The sequence below is a fragment of the Kogia breviceps genome, chromosome 6, assembly GCF_026419965.1.
Source record: "Kogia breviceps isolate mKogBre1 chromosome 6, mKogBre1 haplotype 1, whole genome shotgun sequence".
In the NCBI taxonomy this organism is placed as follows: Eukaryota; Metazoa; Chordata; class Mammalia; order Artiodactyla; family Physeteridae; genus Kogia; species Kogia breviceps.
Genome location: NC_081315.1, coordinates 117,091,540 through 117,117,539, shown reverse-complemented (window position 1 = coordinate 117,117,539; position 26,000 = coordinate 117,091,540). Strand labels below are relative to the sequence as shown.

General features: G+C 38.6%; 1 protein-coding gene across 1 annotated transcript in view; it reads left to right on the top strand.

Moving 5' to 3' along the window:
- The window catches only part of COL25A1 (collagen type XXV alpha 1 chain), a 463,430-nt gene that overhangs the window by 330,143 nt on the left and 107,287 nt on the right, over window positions 1-26,000 (top strand). The window contains exons 8-11 of the mRNA XM_067036470.1: window positions 7,315-7,374; window positions 8,940-9,047; window positions 10,806-10,841; window positions 25,428-25,454. Of these exons, the coding sequence (XP_066892571.1) occupies window positions 7,315-7,374; window positions 8,940-9,047; window positions 10,806-10,841; window positions 25,428-25,454 (231 nt within the window). The remainder of the gene's footprint in view (window positions 1-7,314; window positions 7,375-8,939; window positions 9,048-10,805; window positions 10,842-25,427; window positions 25,455-26,000) is intronic.

Sequence of the window (26,000 nt, the reverse complement as noted above, 5' to 3'; positions counted from 1 at the left end):
CCTACTAGATTTAAACACTTACAGCTTCTTTCTCTATATTTGGCATATTTAAGAGTCACTTGTTAGGTGAAGGAATGGATGTTTTAGTATAATCTCTCTTGATTTCATCCATCTAACCTCCTACAGGAATCCCACACCCACAGTCCTTGCCATTGCCCTCATCCTAACCTCCTCAAGTGGAGAACAGGGTCTAGATCTCAAGGGAATACCTAGAACACGACCTCATCTTTGTATTCTAAGTGTGGATTCAGCATATCTTTGGAAAAGAAAAATATACTTTCTCTTTGGTTCCAATATTCATCTTGCTGATACTGTCAGGAAGGAAGGCAGCAGAGCCCTTGGAGAGTGGCCAGGCACTACAGGGGACTTCATAATGCAGGTCTCAACTTAAACATCACTTCCCTGGGAAGTCTTCCCTGACCAGCTGACCTCAGTTAGGTCCCCTTTCTTTGCATTCTCATAGCTTTTGTTTTGCTAACAGTCATCATAGTCACTTCAAGGGTAGGATTCTCATCCCCAAACTCAGATGATTAAGAAATATTAATTTCTTAGTCATCTTAATGACTTAATTTTCTATAAAAATTTGATTTCTGAATCTACATCTCCTCCATTTGTTGACTAAACAACAAACATCAGTCTGCTTGGGATTTCCACACTTTCTTCCTCCTTTTGGACTGACTCACTTTTCCGCGGTCTTATAGCATCAGAAGGTCTGGGGGTGAGAATTGAGAGGCACCTTGTCTTCTACTGTCGATTCACACAGTTTGCTGTTGAGAAGGCAGCGTGGCCCAGCTAACCTGCAAGGCCCTTCAGAAACAGTGTGTCAATGCTGCATCACCGGGGCATGGGGGACTCTGCTTTTCTGTGCCATGCTTCAGACAGGGAAATCTTTTGCAAGGCTGCATCTAGATAAGTCATGTAGCCATTTCTTCTTTGAGGTATTGTTGCCTTCCTGGAAGTGCTGCTGGGAAGCAGGGCTTAGGCCCCCTCTGCTCTTGAGGACCACAGTTCTCCTTCCTCTCTTCCAGTTTGGGGGAATACCTTCCTAGATATTTTTGGTTTCTAGCAATGTTGGCAAACAAGTTTTCTTTTCCACCCTACCTCCTCGTACGTCTCCTGACGCAATAGCAGATGGCCAACCAACAGCTTGATTGAAGGACAAAGGGAATGGAGGACTATAAGGGAAAAAGAGCATAGATACTTATATGAAAAGAGATCCCAGACACATTCATAATTGCCTGGTTAATGTCTGCATTACTTCATTGTACTCTAAGCTCCAGGAAGCCTGGGGTAAGGCTTTCTAATCTCAGTGTCCAAATTTTGCCTTTTTTTACAGTAAGCATAAACTCTTAGAATAGTATAAATTCTTCTTGAATAAAAGAATGAACAAATGGGAATGAAATTCAGAGACTGTGAAGGATTTATGGGGTGTATAGTGACTAAGAGGGTAGACTCTGGAGCAGATGGGTGGGGTGTGAATTTTGGCTCTGTTCCTTATCATTAGGCGGGCAAAACCCATAACCTCGTTGTGCCTCCAATTCCTCATCTGTCGAATGGTTGTTGTGAGGACTAAAAGAGCTAAAGCTCTTAGAACTAATACCTGGCACACAGTAAGTATCATATGAGTATCCACTACTATCATTACCATCATCATCATTATTTATTATCTCATTATTATTAAGAAACCCTAACATAGGACTGATTCAATGATAGCAAAGTTTATATAAATAAAATTGACATAATTTTAATTTTGCCCTATTTCCCAGACTGTGAGGCTATTTTGTTTTCTTCCCTGTTTCCCACATCTACACTGCATTCTCTGGTTCCCTTGGGCTGGGGCAGTCCTTCTTCGGGAATCCTACCTCTTTTCATGACGTCTTATCTTTTGTTGGTGTTTCTTAGCTGTCTGCCCTTGGGAAACACAACACACCCTGGAATCCCTTCTTTGATCATAGCAAGGAGATCCTGTCTCAGTATATGTACTTCAGGTGGTTTTTCTTATTCTTTACCTCTACCAGTGTTGAAGTTTTTCTGCCATCTTTCTGCTTGTTTATAGATCTTTTGCAGTTTGTCTTTGCTTACTTAGCATTTCAGTGGCTATAGTATTTAATGACATGACTTTGTCAATGTAGAGATTGCATTGTTCTCTTTCTCTTCTAAATAATTTGTACATTCACATTTATCATATACATATAAAAGATAATTCCTGGAGTGACTAGGGTTAACATTTATGATAGAACACAATAGCATGGAACTTGGAGTATCTATAAAAAGGAAAAATTAACTTTTTGAGCCAAATATTTAATTTAACTACAGAAAGCTAGTTCTTTCCATAATTATCATAAGACAGCCTTTTTCAGTCAGCTATAAATACTGATTTTCACAGGCTCCAGTGCTCATATTATTTGGTTGCTCAAAGGATTCTTTCAGTTGTTTAGCTTTATATGGTTGATTTTTCTATTCAGACAGATTATGCCATCTACTGCAATATGGAATGATTTAGCAGCAAATTTCTTTCTTTTATTTTTTTTCCTTAGTTAGCCTTCTAAGAGTTCCTGCTGTTAAACTAAAGTTATTCTTTTACCTAAATATTTTTGCAATCTATTATAATATTTCCCCATCTGGTCTCTCTTAGCTAGAAATCATTTATCAACTTCTAGGAATATTTGTCTTTATTTATGCTGCACACATACCCACTGTAATGGTTGTGTCGCAATGCATGATATGTTTTGGGTAAACAGAATTATGATACTGTTTACCTTATGGAGAAACTCAGGGATTCTCATTTCTCAGCATAACACATATCTTTTCTTCCAATACGATTTGCTATGGGGGCCCCTTGATCACCTTTATAATTAAAATAATTGTTTACTTTTTCCTCCAGACCTCTACAACCTCACGGACACCCCCTTGTGCTCACTAGTAAGCATCCATCATCAGTGATATTTGCCATTGTTAGCCTGTTCTTACTATGGGTCATTTATGTGCATTTATTCAGCATAATGAATGATGCAGTAAACAGTGAAGTCAAGTGTGTCTACCACTTTGAGTCATTTGCCTGTACAGAATTTTTATTAGAAGAGTTCACATTCCTCCCGTTTCTACAACCACTTTTTATTAATCCTATTTGTAGTTACCTCTTCCTCTGCTCATCCCTTAAATCAAAGTCTTTCCAAGGGTTCCTTCCTAGGTCTGTTCTCTCTACAGCCTCCCTAGGTGACCCCACATAGGCCTATGACTTGTGCTTCCCACCTCTCTCCTGACTATTTTATATGCACATACAACCGCTGCCCCTTGGATGTCCATATACACCTCAAATTCAGCAAGCTAACTGAACTCATCATCTGAAACCACCTGCCTGCCCCAGAAAACCCTCTTCCTCCTAGTCTTCCCTCTACCATCCTTCAGTCGCTCAAGCTAGAGACCTAGGACCATTCTCTGATCCCCTTTCTCCCTTATGTTCTCAGCCAAGCTACAAGTCCTATGGATCCTACTTCCTTCATATCACATGAAACTATCAGTTTGTCCTCCTCTAGTTCTAAGACACAGTCCCTCAACTAGACTACTGTAACATCGTCCTAAATGGTCATTCTGTCTTTGATTTTACTATTGCCTTGCCAACTCCCATCCCCTCTTTCACCTGGCTGGGGAGTCTTCCATGGCTCCCCAAACCTTGCATTAGGTGCACGTTTTATTTCTTTTGCAGCCCCTCCATTCCTCCATTGTAATGATTACCACTTCCTATCATTACTGGCTGCTTATTTTTTCCTCGTTCCCCACCACACATTAAACCCAGTGAGCTTAGGGTCCTTACCATTCAATCCCCAGGGCCTAGCACAGTGAAGACTGCACAGAAGGCACTCAGTAAATACTTCTTAAATATTGTTTTATACTCATCAATTTTTAAGCTTTCTAATACTTAAACTATAAAACAAGTAGAGAGAAATTATAAACACAAAATTTCATGCTGACAAAGTCTGGAATCAGAATTCCTGGATTAAGTTTCTGGCTCTATCATTGCCTTATTGAATATTTTTGACAAAACACAAAATTTTCTCACTATAATGTAATCATGTAACACTCATCATTCCTGAGTACACAATAAAAATGACAATAGCATCTTGAATTTATGGCTTCCAAGTAGTTAGCAGCATTTCTTATGAATTATTTATTTGTTCACCATCCCTTTGGGGTAGGCCAGCATCTTTCCTTCTAGAAGGCAATGCAGGGAGATAGAGCCACCTGTAATGGTGTCAAAACACCGGTCCTGGTTGGTTACCTACTTCACAGAATGTGGGGAAGATTCATGAAGTTATCTGAGTCTTTATGCTCAGGAAAATGGGTTCTATGAAGTAGTTTTATACGCTTGTATATCCAATTTCTTAAGAACTCAAAATATTTGGGGGTGAAAATCTGTACAAATTAGTTCAGTACTTCAGCTTATTCCTGGGCTCTTTCTCCATGTTTTTCTGGAGACAGTTTTTTTTTTTTTTCCCACACCCACTCAAACCATCTGTGTACCAGGCAAGTTTTCCAAGATGTAAAACCAAGTGAAATATGTCCATTCCAGTTATTTAGAAAGGACTGTGACTAATGATACTGTGGGAGAATGGCACGGGTGATGAAAAAGTACACTCTCTGTGTGAACAGCTAGGGCAGCCTAGCAGTTATAATCACCAAAGTCTAGCCATACAGACAAGTACTCAGCACCAGTGCTTTTCAAACTTACCCTCCAAAGACCTTCTGCAGGAAGCAGAATCAGCTGAGTGTCTCTGTGACCTGGAGATAGCCCCTGTGAGATGAGGTTCTCTACCACCGTCAAATGGTAACATTTTTAAAAATGTGTGCAAGTTTTTCATTCCACCTCAAATATGTCAACATTTGCTTTATATAAAAATGTCTCAACTTATTTACCATTGGGGATTCCCTGGCAGTCCCATGGTTAGGACTCTGCCCTTCCACTGCAGGGGGCACGGGTTCAATCCCTGGTTGGGAAACTAAGATCCTGCAAGACACATGGTGCAGCCAAATATATATATATATATATATATATATATATATATATATATATATATATATATATACACACACACACACACACACACACACACCATTCACTAAAATGGACTCTTAAGGAAGAGGTACCATATTTATTATTGCCTTTAAACTCTCCCCAGGACACTGGCATGTGCTTCTTTTCAAACATTACCCCAGTGTGAAAAGCACAGAGTCCTAGGATATTGCAGCCCAGGTCATGATTTTTTGTTAGAACTTAAGAGAATTCGCCCACCTGTCCCCTTTCTACTTTGCTACATGTAAACCCCTGAAGTCCTTTTGCCTAACTCGCTGATGAAATCTTTTAAATGTTGCTCTAAGCTCCTGACTGGTAGCATGTCCACTGTTAAGATGATGGAGGAATATAAAATCAGCTTCCTCAAATAGAGATTTTCTGTTGGAGAAAACGTATCTGTCTGAGATGGGAATTACCTACCCACTTCTCTCTTTAGATCTCGTTAACACTGGAAACCAAACTAAGTTCTAAAACTTGATGCTTTTCTGTAAGCATTTAGAAAATATGATCAAACAGCCAACTGGTCATGCTCAGATATTAGTGCAAGAAGTGACTTATTTATACATGCAAATTTCAAAACATTTGTAAGGTCTACCATGTGTGCTGTTAAAAGCTTTTTCATTTTAAATTATTTTTGTTAGATAATCCCATTTAAAGTGACACTATGATTTATCGCCACTAATCAAGATTCTGATCCCTCATAGACTTCTTGTTTGTATCTGTTTTTGTTCTTTGTTACATAAATACGAGGTTTATATATAAAATTCTGACGGTATAATATAGGGCTAATGAGTCACAGATGGAAAGATGCTGGCACATTACCATCTAATAACATTTTAAACTCATATTCCACAGTAAAACAAAAGCAAACTGTACACATCTGTTTTCCAACTTGTAGCATTTCTGAATTTGTGGAGCGTCTCTGTTTAAAGGACTTTTACTTGAGGAGAGGAAAAAGAGGATATAGGTCACCTCGAAACTACCCAGCCACTCAATAACCTTATCAGACAGGACTTGGCAAAAGGGATAAGATTTCCTCGGCTTTGCTTCCTGAGAAGTCCCAGCTCTAAAGAACAAGAATCAGAGGCATTAGGGCTAAAGAGATGTCTCAGACTACAAACATAATTTTATTGTCTCTCTTAAGAAAAATATATCCCTAATAAGGAGGAAATAAGGGAAAAAAATATACCTAAACTAATAAAATTTAAAAACTAGAAAATTTCTGGCTTTTTCTAGAAATATCCTTGAAGTAGATTTGGGTGGGAAGAGGGGAAAAGCAGTGGGGAGGGGAAAACATAGGAAGGAATCCTGCAGACACTCGAGGCCATATATTACCATGGTTGTTGTTTAATTTTTTGTATTGTAAAAGTATTGTGGGTGGGAAAAAAAATTGGAATACAAGGCTCTGATATCACATGTTGTTGGAAAAAGAACACAGGCAAAATTTCTCTCTCAAACCTACCCGATTGATAACGCCTGTGAACACAATTTAGTACAAGCTAGTCAAGTACAGGCTTTTAAAACATCCTTTGCCCATTTTCCTTGGTTAAGGAATTCAAAACCGCTTTTCTGCTTCAAGGGGGTGTGTGAACTGTCAAGTTCTTTTGGAAAAGTTATGTGACAGAAGTGATTACTGCAGAGTGTGACCATAAACCCCCCTGACATGAAATACACATGTTATAAGAGACAGATTTCCATCCACCACCTCTGCAGGAATTCCTGAAACAGGAAAGACCTGAGAATCATCATATGATTGGAGACAGAAATTTTGATATGTGGGTGGTAAGACTATATTTTGTGAAGCGTACTGCATTTATTCTGAGGCACACATCTGATCTGACTGCAAAATTCTGTTCACTGTTGTCCAAAAAAGATTTGATACATGTATTGTATGTCCTGAGTTGTAAACAGAGTATCAGTAGAGGGAAAGCACAGCGTTGTGTTCATAACAGAGCCTGTAGTCATCTCCATTCCGTACTAACATTTTGTACGTAAGAGTCCAGAAATCTTAAGCATATGTACCCAGATCCCAATGGACCTGAGCTCTCAAGCTGATCGTTCCCTTTCAGAAATGGTTGGCTTGGGGGCCTCATGGGTCTGATTTTGTTTACTGTGTCCAACAAGGCAAGACTTAGAGGCAGGACGGGGTGGCGTTAGGTATGTGCTTGTTGAGTTTGTCCACCAGTGGAATGTCTGTGTGACGTTTTGTGTCGTGTTGTTTTGGTGCTGTGCCCTGTCCATAGGGTCTGCCAGGCTTCTCCACAGTTGCCGCTCTGCACAGTAATCAGATCCTCACCGTCAAGGTTCGTGGTTGGCACCCATGCCTGCTCAGTCAGAGCCCGCAATCAGCATAAGAGCGAGCAAGGACAGCTCAACTGGCTTTCCGAGTCCAGGCGTTCCCTTTCATCACACACACAGGTTATTGGGCACTTGGAACCTCACCTCCATCAATGAGGTCAAACGTACATTAAGAAGGAGAATCCTGAGCCCATGAGAGAAGAGCGTATTGAAGTCGAAGAAAGGCAGGCAAGCTCTCTAAGGCTGCGCCACGCCTCGGTGGTTTGATTGGCATGCATCGCAATGCTCTGTGATCGTTTTCAGTGGATTAACCAATCCTAAATACTCTGGGCTTCGGGCATCCATAAATTGACAGTCGGGTTCATGCCGCATTATGCTGGTTGAGGAGTCTGACAGAAATTGAACTGGCACTTCGTCTCTGGACTTTCTGCTCGGGATGCAGGTGGCTCCAGGTTACCTGCTTCTTTAATATACAACATTTAAAAAGGCCCAACGCCCACAGCAAAAAAAAAAAAAAAAAAGATTCATTTCTAACTAAAACTCTGGTTTCACCATCCCATTTCAGGGTTCTGTTTCTTTCAAGAAGAGCCAGAGGGTCCGATGTCAGACACAAGTGCCAGTTCTGTTTTGTTTGATGGTTTTTATCAGTCTAATGTGTGTATCTTTATTTCTTTCTTGGGGCCTTCTGATGCCTATTCTTCAACTCTCTCATCTCTGAACTCCAACCTTTGACCTCACCTGACTGATCAGATGGTGTTTCCTAAAATCAATCATGGGTTTCTCTCTGCTGATCAGCAGCTCATTAAACGCCGCCTGATTAAGGTAGTGCTTATTCTTGCTCAAGTCTGATTTCTCCTTTGCATTCAATTTTTACTCTACATACTGTTGCTTTACCATTTATCTCTCATAGGCAGAGTGTGGGTGGTGGGTATTTATATTTTAAAATAGCCTAGAGCAAAATTATGTTTAGTGACCTGCATTTGTTTGAAATGTATATGAAAATACCAAAACCAAAAGGTATAAAGCCAATCTAATTACTTCTTAAATTAAAAAAAAAAAAAAAGAAAGCTTAAAAATTACATCCAGTGATAGATCCAGTTTCTAAGCTCTCTAGCTTTGGTAATTTATAAATTATTACACAGCATGACAAGAGCCTTGTACGTTTAATTTTATAAGTTATGAAAAAGTAAACATTTGTCCAACTATAAATGCAGCCATTTTGTTAAGCAAGGTGAATATAACTGATGCAGCATCGTCATGGATAAAATTATGCAAAAGTTTTCTACCAGCTCTGAGTATAAGGATAACATATACACTATTTCCAAGAGCTGAGAGTGCTGGTTTCTGAGCTGCTTGGATTTCAACAGCGTCTCCTCAGCTCACCCAGCATGAATATTTATTTGCTTCCTACTGGCAGGCAAATTGCCTACAGGCTTTACCATTTGTGGTTGTTCTGGGTCTTTTCACAGTATAAATGTGGATTAGATAGTACAAATTTAAAGTGTTGAAAAGAAGACCTGGGTCTTTACCTTTCACGGTTATTGTTGGTCTGTCCCCTTCTCCACTGTAGGGTGACCAAGGACAGGCTGGGCCTCCAGGCCCTCCAGGACCTCCAGGCCCACGAGGGCCTCCTGGGGACACAGGGAAAGATGGCCCCCGCGGAATGCCAGGAGTGCCTGTGAGTTGCTTTTTGGATCAGTTGTTCTCACAGGTTTTGCTTCCTTTAAAGCGCTGGGAATTGGGTTGGAGTTGGGGACGGGGGTGGCAGAGGTCAAGTGAGTGTAGCCGGTTGAAGGACATGGGATGATAGGAAAGTCCCCGAGCAGAGAGGTCACCGCAGGCCGGAATCTGCTTTACCACTCAACCCTCGGGGCACCCACGCAAACCACAGGGAGACATCTGGAGACAGCATCCGGCCTGGTCTTCAGGTAAGCCTCAAGAAGTCTGCGGGTGGAGATGCCTGATCTCACTTGCGTCCTGACTGCCATAGAGTACCTCAATGCCTTTGGTTTAAACAGAAGGCTAGCCTTGAAAAACTAGGTGGGAGATTGATAACAGTTTACAAAGGATCAAAATAGAGACAATCAAGTCCTATGCAATTTATGGAAAGTAAAAGAGGTAAATCTTCCTAATATTTATCCCTTGCAAGTAACTTGACCCCCCAAATCACGAATAAAATAGTAAAATTAATGGTTAAAACATCAGGGGTTATGGTTTGAATATCATTTGTCCTTTGTATGTGAAGCTTATTAATAGAAATGACTTAACAGCGATCTCAACACTTAGATCTAAGTACTAATTTGCTTAGTACTTAGCTACTAAGATTATAGAGTAGTAGCACAGGACACTAGATAAATGGTTTGGTTGGGTACAGGCAACTCAGCAATTTAAAGAAATACATGGAAAAGGTCAAAAATGTGTACACTTATGACTTTAGGACCTGAAATTCAGGTTTATTGCTGAATTAAATCATTTATTTAATGTATAGCTTTTTTTTTTTTTTTTTTTTTTTTTTTTGGTACGCGGGCCTCTCACTGTTGTGGCCTCTCTCGTTGCGGAGCACAGGCTCCGGACGCGCAGGCTCAGCGGCCATGGCTCACGGGCCCAGCCGCTCCGCGGCATGTGGGATCTTCCCGGACCGGGGCACGAATCCGTGTCCCCTGCATCGGCAAGCGGATTCTCAACCACTGCGCCACCAGGGAAGCCCAGCTTTAACTTAAATTATTTTCATCAGTGTTTTTGTAGTACAAAAGTAATAATAAAACATTTATCCACAAAGTAGAAAAATTTGAAAATAAAGGCAACCGAAAGAACAAATCGGCCATAGTCATTAATGTTTTGGTAGATTTCATTTTTATATGCATATATTTATGTAATTTTTGAGTGACTCTTTTTTTAAGACTATAAGGTACTTTAAAACTTTGCTGGGACAACCTTCTTATAAGCCTCATACCCCTCGCCAAAAGTTGCTATAAATTTGTCATATGAAATAAGGAATTGACTTTCAGCGTAATATGCTGCTTGTTAGGACTGCTTTCACTGGACCATCAGAGGTAGTGGTTTCATCCTAAAAGTGTCTTCTAATGTCTCACCTTTTCTTGGGATGAAACCCCAAAAGATAGAGAACCCGTAGCTGCTTTACAGTATAATCACTACTACTCATTTTATTTAGAATACCTTCTTGGCATAATTCTTAAATCTGTGCTGTAATATAGATTCGTTGTATTAAATCCTAAAATGTTTATAAAATGCATTTGAAGAAAGAACATCAGTGCTCTTTAAATTACATTGTGTTTGCATTCCTTTCTTTAGCCTAAAAAGTATATATTTGACATTCAAGATCCCTAGTGGATATTGTGAAAAAGAAAAAAAAAAAGATTGAAATTGGTCTTTACTGTTTACATCATTAATAAAATTATCATTATTCTTTTTTAAGGGTGAACCAGGGAAACCAGGAGAACAAGGTTTGATGGCAAGTATCTGAATTTATCTTTTTCTATACTGAAAAGAATGAAAAAACAAGTTACTCAAAACTGTGGTCAAGACTATGTGTAAAAAATGTGCCTGTTGTGTGATCTGTAACGAAGAGTGAGAATTAGTAAAAGTTTAAAAGTGATAGGGGTAAGTGAATCACTGTGCTGTACCCCTGAGGCTAACACAACATTGTAAATGAACTATACTTCAGTTTTTTTTAATGGTAAAAAAAAAAAAAATGTATTCCTTTAAAACAAACAACCAAAAAAGAAGTGATAGGGCCTGTCCATCACATGCTAAGGATCACATGACAACACATCTGAAGAACTGATACGGCAGGAAAAAAGAGGGAGATTCTAGGTGAAGCAAGTGACAGAGGGTGCTGAGGAAGACTCTGTTATAAGAGATTAAATTCAGGGATATGCCTATTAGCTTAAACAGAAATGAGATTTCAAAGGAACCAGGTATCACTACCTGTGAACCAGTAGAGCAAACCTTCGACAGTGATTCAAGAGGTTTTTCTTTTGCCGAAGGGAGAGGACAGTTGTGCCTTCTTGACCCCTGAAACTGATAATAAAACGGTAAGTTAATGGTTAAAATATCAGCAGTTATGGTTTGAATATCATTTGTCCTTCCACCCAGAGAGAAACAGTTGTGCGTTGCTGATCTCTGTCCTTAAAAAAGATCATGAAATGATTCCTCTTGGACTTGCCCGTAAACACGCAGGTCCCAGCTCCTCAAGTTTGTTTATGCTTTGCCAGTGAAAGAGAAGTTAGGGCAGCTTGCTGAGCCCCAAAGAGTAGGATTCCTTCAACCTACCTCTCCCTGTCACTTCCTCCCTGTCTCTGGAGGTACCTTCCTGACCTACTTTGTGACACGAACAATATTGGAGAACACAGGATGACGCTCTAATAACTCAAATTCCAGAGGACAGCTGTGTCTCACACTTGCCCTGGATGCAGTGATGAAATCCACTTGATCATGTCCATTTCACACGATGTGTGGCACGCAGCCCGCAGGTGCTCAGGATATAAAATGTATTTTTAAAAAAATAGAAGCTAGGCCCTAGTGAAACGAATGCACAGGAACACGTTAGTTGGTCAAGAATTAAAACAAATGTGTGCATGGGCTAAAGGTCAAAGGCTTCTCCCTGCACAGGATGCCTTCAACAGCCCTCCTGGGGAGACACTCAACAAGCTGTAGTCCTAGCTGTCATGTAGCTGCCTTCAAAACATCACTGGTGAAATGGAAGCATCCTGGGACCACACCTGACCCATTGCCTGGAAATTCTCTGTTTCTGACCTACAGTATCAAGATAGATATTTGATACAGACAATCAGGCCGGGAGTACTGTAATGGATTCTTTTTAAAAAGAATAAAATGAAAGAAAAACAACAACAACAAAAGACCGTACGTGAAAATTAAATAAAACATCTGTGATCCGTGGTAACTTTGCGTGCAAGGGCAGCATTAGCTCTCTAGGTTATAGGATCAGAGCGGGTGAAGAATTTTTGGAAAACTACCATATAAGTTTTGAAATTGCTTTATGCAGTTGGATGCACCTGTAATTTCTATCGCGGATAACAGTCGAAACATATTCCTCCCATACACTCGTACGTCCAAGGCTGTTTAGGATTCTTAGGAGCCCTTGTCTGTCCCCAGGTGTGCAGAGCCTCTGATTTTTATCATTGCCACAGGCTTTCTACCCTGATGCCCAGCGCAGCACCGTAATATACACAGTTCTAAAATAAAAATGGATGTTTAAAAAAATTATAATCTTATCTTCCTTAAATTCATATACACGCTCTATAATACATGGTGTGAACAACAAATTAGTCCCATTTCCCTACCATTCCTAGCTTAATGTCATTAAGTATAAATGTTCCACCTAGTCCTAAATGAATTACATCATTTCTTAGTTTGCTCTGATTTCCCATTTCATATAGCAACTTTTCAGATAAAGGTGATCCTGAGTGTTTTTCTCTAAACCTTTCTTCTCTCTTTAAACTCTTCAGATATAGTTCATATTCTCATTTCAAAAAATGAAGCTGAGAAACTCAGCTGAATCACACATGTTCAAAGGATATGTCTCATGTAGTGATCTTCTAAAGTGCAGCATTTACTGTTCTTAAAGAGGTAAAATTCTTTTTTAAAAGAAAACTTGTATAATATATATTTAATAAGTAGACAAATAAGTATACATCTCAGTGAATTTTCACAGTGAACATAGCTGTGTAACCACAAACCAGATCAAGAAATAGAAGGTTATCATATCCTAGAAACCCCCTTTACCCACTCTCCCATCACCATGTCCCTCTTCTGCCACCACAGATTAATTTTGCCTGCGTTTGAATTTCATATTAATGGAATCATACAATATGTAACTTTTGTGTCTGGCTTCTTTCATCCAACAGCATATTTGTGAGATCATCCACCTCTGTTTTAATAGCCTTCACAGCTGGTTAAAAAAAAAAATTAAGAGGAAGAACCTTACTTCCTTAAAACTACATCCCTCTAATAGCAGTAAATGAATGGTCTGTCTGTCTGACCTTGGGCAAGTCACTTAACCTCTCAATTTTTCGTCTGTAAAGAAAGGAAAATCATACCTTCTCTGCCTCCCCTATAAGGTTGCCAAAGACAAGTGCAATAAATTAGGAGAGAGCACTTTAAAATATATAATGAAGAATTGTATGAGTATGTTATTATTATTATCATCTCTCAGTTGTTCCCTCAACAGTAAATTACAGGTGAGCATGGATTTATATAACAGATGTATTCCTGTAAAGTTCTATGTGAATCAGATTTTCATAAATCAACATAGCTTAAATGTGCTGGGAAATTTTGCTATTTAAAGCAATCCTATTCAGAGTCTTTTCATAAAGCAATACAATCCCCTAATTCCTCTTCCCAGCAAATTGAATTTTTTATATATTTGCCTAAAGTGAAATATCTCTATTATTTTTTAAAGTATCATTTTTTTAAAAATCACTATGTTTACTAACAAATAGCACCTGTGTATTTTAACCCATCTCAAAGACAGGAGATACTGGAAATATAATAGCAGCTTTCATGCAGAGAAAAATTTCCTTAGACATTTTCTTTTTCCTTTCAAATATTATATGTATGTGTGCGTATGTGGGTGTGTGTGTTTTGACTCAAAGTCTGGTAGAAAGAAAAGTACATATTACAAGTAATTCTGGCCTCAGAACAACTTAGGAGTGTATGACTATCGTCTGTGATCCTTTTTACTGATCTATAAAATGTAGGCAATAATTCCTATTCTACCTATATCACTGGAATATGGTGAGAAGCAAGTGAAATAATAAAAATATGAAAATGCTTTATGGAACACAGACTTCCATAAATGAGAAGTATTGCTGTTAAGACAGAAATGTCAGATGACATAACGTGGCATACAGAAAGACCACGCTATGAGACATAAGGGCTAACGACAGTGTGATTATAGCTGTCAATTAAGTTAGAGTGTGTCAAATACTGGGATTGATAATGCAACTTATTCCTTTTGTCCTGTTTGTTGCCATCATTGTGTTTGGCCTTCTCCTATATATCACATCTTCTTACCTCATCACCTCTTCATAACACACCCCTTCTCATCCACCAGTTCAGACAAGGGAAGATAATATATACCACTGCTCTCATCTTTTCCACAGTATGCAAAACCCACTACCTCTGTTGGTTGGCACCATGGAGGAGTGTTTGCTTATGTGAGGATCTCGAGAGGCACTAGAGAATTTTTTTAAATGTAAAATGTCTCTAATGATGAAATGAAAAAACTAGGAGTGATCTAAAATTAGCTCTTTCAAAACTGTTTATGAGTGTGTCAGGTGGGGAATTAGTTTTCACAATCCACGCTATATATTTTATATCGCAAAAATAATCATCTGAAGATTAACAGCATCTCTAATAGAATAAAAAAGAAGTCCTGCCTCTCAAGCAGTTCCACATTTATTTAACCCTGCTGTGCACCTATTCCATAAACAAGACCTTCAGGTTTTGCGAGAAGTTCTAGAGGAGATATTAAAAGGCAGAATCTTGAGCTAAAACAAACTGGACTCCATCTAAATAAGGAGAGAATTACTCTGGCTTATAAAATTAGACTCAAGAATCACACCGAGAACCGACCACAGCTGGAAATGCTAAAGCTCTGAACCCCGGCACAAATGGTCTTTATTTTTCAGTTCTTCAGGAGTTTAAATAGTTGTTAGAATAGTATTTTTGAAGGTGTCTTTCCTTTTGATATCCTTACTGTTTCTTTCTTTGACAAATATAGTAGTTCTCAAAAACATAAAAGACAAATGATGTATATTCAGTATACCAACTAGTCCCTGTTTCCTGGAAATTATTTTTTTGTCCAAAGTGTCTATAACCAAGGTTTCAGAGACCATGTCACCTTCCCTACACTGAAACTCTCCTGCCCCCCAAATACATGCAGACTCCATAGCGTATCCATTCATCTCTTTCTGAATTATAAGAGTACTTAAAATGTCATTCGTTGGGCCCTGGTGGTGTCTGAGAGTTCAGAACTCAGAAAAGTTTTTCTGTTATTGTTCCTTAAAGTGAAATTTGGATTGTATCCAAAGAAATTATAGATCCGTTTTAGTTTATTTTGATTTTGCCTGCAAACACATTTAATACGTTTGTGTCAAGTGAATATAATGTATTTTAGGGTAGCTAATAACATAAGCATAGATAATTGCTTCTGCTTCATTTAAAATAAAATTGAATTAACCAATATGTGAAGATTTACTTTAAACCTATTTAGTTTATAATGCACTGCTATCCCACAGGTTTGATAAAACGTATCATTTTACCTAATTGTACTCTGCTGTCTCAACCATATTGATCAGCAGGATGGCAGACATCGGACACAGTAGCAGGCTTCTCTTCATGATTTTAATCTGGTGAGGCAAACAAACCTTCAGATCACAAATAACCAAAATGGCCAAAATCATCTTAGGATATTTAGTTATTAGACTAGATAATTAACAATGAAATCTTTTTTGGTAAAACTGCATTACTTCAGTTGTGCACACTACACTGCCTGCCAGGGTGCCTTAGCAACTGTTCTACTGCTTTATTATTCTCACTTAATCTGATTGTCCGTGACGTACATGTAAATGCAACGCCGACAGAGTCCTTCCAACCCACCAGAGCCTGTAATACTTGGTTTTCCAAATGCGCCGAGGCCTTCTCCCCCGCTCTCCCACGCGTACCTAATATCCGCATCTCTATGAGACTGAAGCTCTCGTACGTAGACGTTTGGGATGCTCACAGGACCAAACTCCATCCACATGCCTCAAAATACCCACCTCTTTGCTCCAGTTTATTGTAGTGCACACCAGTGGTGTGGTTCTGCAGAAGAACAGACCTGGGAAAGAGAGAATTCACAGTCCTTGAAGGGAGCTCCAGTCATTGGGGCAGAGAATCCCAAGGTCCCAGGAACCCAAAGGACAGTCTAAGGTCAGGGGGTGGGCTACCACACGAGGAGGTGTGCAGCCAGGGAAGAGATCTCTAAAGTGTGGACCCTAATGCAGGAGCCCTCTTGGCCAGGGCTAAGGGCAGTAACTGGGGCCATGTGTCTGAATGGACTCAAAGAAATAGACTTCTGCTTTGGTCACCTCCTTCGAGAAAACGTCACACTCACTTCCTCATTCACAGACATTCACACTCCCCCAGGCTAAGTTAGAAGCTGCCTTCTCCCCTCCTCCACAGCATTTATCACATCACAAAATAATTGTGTCTGGTGCTTAGTGTATTCAATAAACTGAATACTATGAATCAATGAATTGATACATCAGGTACTAATGCAAGGAAATCCTGTTTATATTTTTCTCTCATCCAATATCATCGCATGCCAGGAGTAGGATTAAGCAGGATAAATCCAACAGAAAACTACTTTTTCTTCTGCATCTTCATATATTCATTCATGTATTATAGATAATTTGAAGTATATGTGTGTTCATGAATATACAGGGTGTAACTAAAGGACTGATTTTCATGAGAGAAAGTAACTGTAGCGATTTTTAGTCACTCTCTGTGACTGTTTTTTAACTAGAGTGTAAATGATCTAGAAGAAATCTTGGGAATCATCTAGTTAATTACTTCACAGCTAAAGAAACAGCATCGGAGTGAATAAATAACTTGACCAAGCTCAGAGAGTGGACTGTGGCAGAACTAGGGTAGAATCCAGTTCACCTGATTGTCCTCTTATGCATTTTACAGTGTAGATCTGCTAGATCTACACTTTCCAATACAGGAGCCACTAGCCACATGTGGCCATTTAAACTGAACATTTAAACCTCAAGTGGTGAGAAAAATGTATGGCTTCTTTAATTTCCTGAGCGTTAAGAGACCTCCCATAAGGAGGTCAGAGCTTCATGATTTGGGGAAACACCAACAAATGAATCATCCAGGTTTAATATTTTCCCCAAAAAGTCAGCACATGAGGTAGAGAAGTCAAAAAGAATTTATTCTTTCAAAAAATTAATTACTGCATTTAAAACTTTTTCATCAAATATTCATGAATTAATATAATAACATGTCATCGTATTGATAGGCTCTGAAGGAGACCTGTTTTAGGGGAACTTCTTCAAATAATAGAAATTATGGAATGATATTATTGAAACAGAAGAAAATCCCAGATACTTAAACAGAAACAACTGCCTCAAATCTGAGAACTTTAAGGAGAAAAATAGAATGGTGTCTAACTTCCCATAAGAAGAGCTTGTCTATGTGTCTTCTAAACAGATGATGATGGATGATTCACCCTAGTATTTTGATTCCATTAGGTGCTACTGCGATGTAACCATTTTATTTCAAAATAGCATTATTTATATATACTAGAAAAGTTTTGCTTTATATCTTTTTCAATTTGATTAAGTTTTAGATGGCCATCTTAAAAAAAAACAAAAAACTTGAGAACTCTTTCCAGTGATTAGAAGTAAGTAGCTAGAGTTGCAAAACAATGGAGGAAATTCGGTAAATGGAACTTAAGAATTTTCATATTTATTAATTCATTGTTTCAATGTAGTCAATAATGATTTATTTGCTAAGCACTGCTATACAGGTGCTGAGGATGTAAAATATATGGCCCGAAGAATTTGCTGCCTAGTCAAGTAGATTTGAAAAATATGTAAATATATTAAAATACAGCCAGTTAAAATGTGCTAGAGGACAAAAACAAGCTCTGTCTGGGTACATTGGAGAAGGTTCACAAAGGAAGTGAGTTATGGCTGCTGAGCCTCGAAGAATGATTAAGACCTTTATATGAAGGCTAATGGGAAACTGCTTGGGAAGATGATTCAATGTGACTGAAAACAAAGTCCATGGAGGACTCGAAACAAGAGATGAGGCTCTCCCACGTCAGCTCTTTTCTTGTTTATGCTGTGTTCCTTCATACCCAGTTCAGCTAAATCACTGGCTTTTACACTGAAAACATATCAGCACACTCTTACATTCTAAACATTTCCCCGAAGTTTCTCGTTTGGCATTTCCACACACTTAAGCTATGGAGTCTGAATCTTGTAAAATATCATTTGAATTATACTCCAGACTCACGTATAATAGTGGCTAGAGTTTATGTTTCTTGACCCTCCCTCATCAAACATCCAAGGAGAACATGGAATTTTATATAAGTACATCTTAAATGAATCCTTCTTAAGTAAGACAAATTTCCATTATTTATTTCAAAGTTCCTCTTACCCTTTATAAACCAAGTTGTATTTTCTGATCCTGTGACCAGGTTAATAGCTTTCAAAAGGTTATAATTAAAGTCTGTTGCACCAAACCCTTGAGAAAGTCTGATACTAACATTTTATGACTCCAGTAAGTTAGATTATACGTGTTATCATTTTTCCCTGTGGAAACAGACTTTAAAAAGTATTTTCTTCATTTTACCTAACTTTTATTAAAGCTTGGAAAAATTCTTAACTCAAAAAGGAAATAATTTTAAATGGCTTAATAGATTGGGGCTTTTATTCTCCCCTTCACAGATGGACCACCTCTTTTTTGTTCCCTGGGTTTTTTATTACAGAAGCTGGTTGTATATTCTTGTATCCAGAAATGACCAGCAGCTTTTAGAGCTTTGAATTTTACTGTTAGCCATCAGGGACAGAACAGGAACTATGTCCGCCCCCTGCTCACACAGAACATCATTTCCTAATAGCAGGCAACCAGAACTTGCCTTAAAACACCTCCCAAGAGGCATCCTAGAGCACATCATTTAGAAACTCTGCATTCTGTTTAAGTAATTAATACCTCAATCAAATTTGTGCTAACATGAGTAGTCAGAAAAATTCATTAATTTTTTTTCCATTCCATGATCTATCAAACAAAAGACTTTTTAATTAAAAAATGTTAAATTTTACAAGCTGGAAAGTGCAGCCAACGCATAATGGTTATGGAAACATCCATTTCTTAACTGCCTGCTTTGAAGATTAACGTGGGTTGGTAATTCTACTTACTGTTTGCGTGATGGCTTTCGATATGCATTAGAGACCTTAGACCTACATCCACATCCATGACACTCTCCATGTCAATGAGACCATGTAATCAAGATGATTTTTGCTTTGCGGTTTTAATATAGAAGCCATGAATTGAATTCCTCCACTCACTCTTGCACTTAGAGGTAATCTAGAATCTATAAGAATAGGCCAGGGACTTCCCTGGTGGCGCAGTGGTTAAGAATCCACCTGCCAGGGCTTCCCTGGTGGCGCAGTGGTTGAGAGATCGCCTGCCGATGCAAGGGACGTGGGTTCGTGCCCCGGTCTGGGAAGATCCCACATGCCGCGGAGCGGCTGGGCCCGTGAGCCATGGCTGCTGAGCCTGCGCGTCCGGAGCCCGTGCTCCGCAACGGGAGAGGCCACAACAGTGAGAGGCCCGCGTACCGCAAAAAAAAAAAAAAAAAATTCCACCTGCCAATTCAGGGGACACAGGTTCGATCACTGGTCTGGAAGATCCCACATGCTGTGGAGCAACGAAGCCCACGTGCCATAACTACTGAAGCCCGCTCGCCTAGAGCCGGTGCTCTGCAGCAAGAGAAGCCACCGCTATGAGAAGCCCGCGCACCACAACGAAGAGGAGCCTCCGCTCACCGCAACTAGAGAAAGCCCGCGTGCAGCAACAAAGACCCAATGGAGCCAAAAATTTTTTTAAATTAAAAATTTAAATTAAAAAAAATAGGCCAGTAGCATTAGAATGACTTGGGTGAACGTGAGTGAAAAATCTTGTCATTCTTATCTTGAGATACTATTGTCTAAGGTATAAGGGAAAACTTGGTTTAACTCTATGTGTTTATCATTCATTCCTATAATTTTTATCAACTCAAAGTAAGCACCATTGTGCTTACAAGCACCTACAAGGCCATACACATGTGATCTCCCTCCTCTCCAGAGCCCCATCTTCTGCTACCTACCTATTGCCTCCTCCGTGTTCTTTGAACACACTGAGCATATGCCCACCTCTTGGCCTTGTACTTCCTATTCCCTTGCCTGGAACATTTCTTCCTCCTTCTACGTGCATGACTGTCTTGCCTGACCTCTTTCAGGGCTCTATCGAAGAGTCACTTTATCTTAAGCCTGCACTGATCCCCCAATTTAAAATACCACCACATCCACTCCTCCCAATCCCTACCCCCCTATTTGCTTTAACACTTACCCCCTGACACAACTTTATATTTTATTTGTTTAGTTTTTTACTGTCTTTCTCCATTCACTAGACTACGCAGTCCAGGAGGGCATGCATTTTTATTAATTTTGTTCACTACTGTATCCCCAGTGCCTAGAACATTGCCTCACACTCAATGGGCATTCAAAAAACTGCTAAGTGGATGAACTCATGAATGAACCCAAAAGGATTCACTGAGCAATTACTGTGCCAGCTTCTGTGTATGATAAAAGACACGTAGAGTAAAGAAAGAAATAACCTGACAGTCACAACATTGTTGGTAAATTCTGGGAAAGAAGTGCTGTCATAGGGGTGCTTTGGAAAACAAAAGAAGGGGACCTAGCCCCAAGGGTGGAGGCACTGAGCCCTGAATTATGGAATGAGTGGAAGAGACAGGACCAGAGAGAAGAAACCCATGAAAGGAACAGACAACCAGAGGTGCAGAGGTGTAGAGATGAGGAAGCATGGCTTATGTGGCAAACTACATCTGTTACAAAAGCTTGAACTTTTCTCTCAAAATCCATGGAAGGCCATGGAAGGATTTTTCAGCTGAGGCAAGGTAGAAACCTGTAAGCCTTTAGAAAGCTCCCTCGGGCAGCACTGTGTAGAAAGGGTTGAAGAAGACTGAAAACACAGTGGCTTTTAGATGGATGTCACAGTAGCTTAGGCGAGAGAGAAGCGGGTTGAACAAGAGCATGGCAGTGCAGCTGAAGAAGAAGGCAGACTGGAGAACGTTCCTAAGTATAGTAAATGGTGGACCCGGAGCCGGAGGAGTAAACGATCACTCTCAGGTCCGAGTAACATGCCTTTAGTAAAGGCAATCACCAAATGGGAACTACAGTATTTCTTTAACTTACTTGACTGCCATATTCTACATAATGTTTTACATAATCTTTAAAACTGGAATCTAGCGGGGGTGGGGAAAACAGGAAAGAAAATCAGTGCACTGTGTAATTTCCTACCTGTTTATAACTTTTAAGTTTTCATAGCTCTCCATAGTCTTTTCTGAAAGGCCATGAAAATTAGGTGTAAACATTTATCTGCAGATAAGTGATGTCGTTAACTCCACACTTAGAATTTTTCAGTGGCTCATTTGGTTCTTATCTTTTGAATAAGGTTATGTCCATTGTGCAAAATCCTTTAATGAAAAAGTAATACATTCTCCATCACCCAGAGCCTATATTGAAATGAGTAGATTTTAAGGTTTAAATTATAGTTTAACACTTCTGGAGTTAAAGAAATATAGTTTAACATGTTGAGATTCTGTATATTACACAGTTTCCAATCTTGAGACATATACAAAGAAATGATTACAGAAAATAAAAGAGACCAGATTATTCTCATCTTAATTGGTCATCTGCAAAGTATATGCAAATATAAAAATGCACGCCAAGAAAATACCTAAGAAAGGAACAATTCATTGATTGATAAAAATGGACTAAAAAGATTGACTCTGGTTTGGAAGACTATTTGATTCAAACTTTTTAAGACATGGGGATAACAATAATGGAATTATTTTAGAAATCTTAGAATACTAGAACAACTAGTTTTAATTTTAGGAATAATAAGATACACTCGCTTGACAAGTGAATAATGAATATATGACATTCTTCATCCAAGTCATTATTCAGGCTGAGAATATAAGTAAGTTTAAGAAAGATTAGATAAGTCAGTCAATGGTTCTATGGCATTTACCCATTACTTTATAAATTTGTATTTGTACTAGAAATGTAGACATCTTAACCAACTGGTAGTAGCATACCCTAACTTCAAAATTAATTTTTAATCAGTGAAGCTTTCATTTGTAAGCTTAAATTTATGACCACAATGTCACAGATATATAATGGGATTATTAATCAGAGAATGCTCAAAAAATATATACATGAGCAAAATATTGATCAAAATAGCTATTTGTGTGTGTGTGTACTTACTCGAATGTATGTCGATGCCTTACATTCAACATTGCTTTTTCCCAGTTCCTCTCTAAAACAATGACACTATCTTTGGCTTGTTACCATTTTTCCTGCCAGCGAGATCAAAGGAGTATATGCACATTTTTGGTAGCTGAGGCTATATCCTTGGAAACATAGTTATGAAAATTTATAAGATATGTATTCACAATTCAAAATTAATATTGTCTGAAAAACTGCTTTTATTTTTGGAGTTTAGCAAAAATAGCAGTAGTTTTCTAACAGTGAGAAAAATAATATATTTATTTTTTATAGCCATCCTTTGACTTTTATTAACTATTGTGTTAAAATGTACAACTAATATAATTTCATAGATTTCAGAGTTGTGAGTAATCTTTCTAAATCTCTGACTTACTGTTATCATGCAGCAAAGACCAGATTAGAAAATACCAGATATGTTAGTCTCTAGTTAAAACATTTGGTTTAAAATTTGCTCTTATTTTAATCTGAAATATTCCCTTCCAGGGTTATATATCAATGTAATGAAATGCCCAATTTTAGTGAACAATATTTTTTCAAGTGGCAGTTAGATTTATAGTGGGAAACAAACCTGTTTGCATTGAACATATACATTCTCAGTCTAAACATTGAATTAATGTACTTTTTGTTATATAATTTCCTTTCTAACATCAACATTTTAAAAAGTGAAATACTCTGGAGACACTAGGAAAAATGGAATCATAGGCAATGATAAAACCCAAGTCTTTCCTTCACTCTCAGATCTCCTATCACTACAGCTTCCAAATTCTGCCTTTACTTAGCATTAACATTCACTTCCCAAACAATTTACCCAAGTAAGGAAATGATTACACATGTTTATGTGCTGAGGGGAAGGAACCAGTGCAGAGCAGGAGGCTCTGATACAGATGCAGGGATAATTGATTGAGAAAGAGCCCTGAGGGCGAAGGCAAGGATGGATTCCAGACTCTACTGGATGCATTTGCCCAGTGGAAGGAGAGCATCTTCCTCCTCTGATATAGTAAGGAGAGCCACATGGGTTTGAGTTGATGAGAGACATGATGTTGGGGGAATTTATGCCTGAGAGCCTCTGTTTGCTCTGCAAAACCTAAGACTGGGAGAATTTTAAATTGAAGGAGTGAGATAAGTGGAGAGAAAGTCAGACCACACAGATAGATGAGATAACAAGCTCATTAAGAAGGCTGAGTAAATTGAAAAGGAATATATATGGCAAAATATTAACAATTGTTACATATAAGTGATGGATACATGGGTGTACATTATATTACTCTCCCTACCCTTTATTATGTTTATTTTTTGTAATAAAAAGGAAAAAAGAAAGGAATTCACTCTCTTGCTGTTCCTAGGCTTGTAGGCCAGTATTAATTTTTTCATATGTCTAACGTTCCATGTCCTTGCCTTCAGTGTCACTGAGTCAGTAAAACTACATCCTATGTTTTAAAAAAGGAATCTGTAAAGGTGATATTGCACAGTGCACTCTCAGTAACCTAAAGCTGATTATATGAGGAAATTGTTAGTCTTCCTGTGAGGATTACAAAATAATTTATGAGGAACAGATTCTCTGAGTGTTCCTAAACATTGTGTATTTTTAATTTAAAAATTATGCATGGGGCTTCCCTGGTGGCGCAGTGGTTGAGAGTCCGCCTGCCGATGAAGGGGACGCGGGTTCGTGCCCCGGTCCGGGAAGATCCCACATGCCGCGGAGCTGCTGGGCCCGTGAGCCAAGGCTGCTGAGCTTGCGCGTCTAGAGCCTGTGCTCCGCAACGGGAGAGGCCACAACAGTGAGAGGCCCGCATACCGCAAAAAACAAAACAAAACAAACAAAAATTATGCATGACCAATTCTTCCTCTAATTACCACTCTAGTCCTTTTTTTATGTTACAGTCTGAATGTGAGATGCTGATTAACTGAAATGTCACACATTAAAAATAAGCTAGCCATTAGTTTCGTGTAATGGAATAAAGAGTTTTTACATGGAATGAGAGAGTACCTATAACTTTGTTAAAATATACTGAAATTTAAAGTATTTTGAAAGAATTGGAAGAAAAGTGCTTAATATTTTTATTTTAAAATAGACATCAAAAGTCAGAATTACAGCTCTCTTTGTGCTCTTTTCTACAATCCCAAAGCATGCCTCACTCTAAATAAAGCCAACAGAATTCCAACACTGACTTTGTGGTCAAAAAATTGCTAAATCTCAGAACTGCCACATTTCCATTTTAAATGTAAATATTCCCATTCATCTTCCTAAATATTATATTTTTTCTCCTCTCCTCCCCTGCCCCAGTGTCATAGTTTATGCAACAGCTGACAGCATCTTTTGTTCCCTTTTCTGGTGCACACTACGTGTCACAACTGACCTTGGCATCGCCTAGTTTGTAAACAAGTTTTTGTGCAGGTCAATTGGCCACGTTTCATAAGAGGAAGAATAGAGCAAAACATGTTTCTTTGTAATGCCATTCAATGATTTCCCTTGCAAATCTGCTTCCTGAAGTTTTGCAGATGCAGAAGTCATAGAACGTGTCAGTGTGCTGAGAACTGCCTTGCATTTTAAGTGCTTCTAGTAGCAACATCTCCAGCCTTCTATACGAGACTGATGTGATAGATTTGCAGGTATCTGAAGAAGCAGATGCGCTGGAATGGCAAAGATTCTTTCTGTTTCGTTTTAGTTGAAATATAGTTGATTTACAATGTTGTGATCCTTTTTTTAAAGGAAAAAATCAGAATCCTACTGCATATGCTTAATGTTCTTCAAAAGAGAACAAGAGAGAAGAAAAGACCCATTGTGCACTTCCAACTGAAAATTTTCTTTGTCCTTGATGTACAAAACATCAGCATATTTCAGCATGACAAATATCAATAGAACCTTACAGAATAGGACAGTTTTAATCAGTCATTTAAGTTTAAATGGTTGCAATATTATGTTTATTGAATTGTTTTTCTTTTCTTAGGGTCCTCTGGGGCCTCCAGGACAAAAGGTAGAGTATAAATAATACTGTGAAGGTAATTATACTCCCATCGCCTAATGGCTAGTCAGAAAAGTGAATGGAATGAGCTATTGTAGGTCATGCCAAAGCAGTCTGGTTTGTGCATTCTGCTTTCTAAAAATACAGTCATGTAATGTTAGCCGTTAGATTTCTAATTGACTCCATTGTAGAAAAGTCAATAAATCAGAGCAGACTCTTTTTAAGCTGTTTGCCAAACTTGTAGGTTATTGAAGTTTTAATTCAAATCCTTGTAAAACATCATGAGAAAACTTAGAACGTGAAGGGTCATAAGACATTGCAAATTAATTGCATGGTCTCGCACAAATACGTGATTGTTAAATGACTGTTAGACCAGAACACAGGATTTTCTTGTTGCTTGGTGGCTATATTTAAGTGGTCCACTAGTGTCTTCCTTTGCTGAGGTAGCCCAAAAACTGGCTTCCTGATTGTCATTTCAACGTTATCCAGAGCCATCAGAATTGACCCTTTACGTTCTGATGGAGAAAGTCTAGCACTTCTAAAATTGCATCAATACTA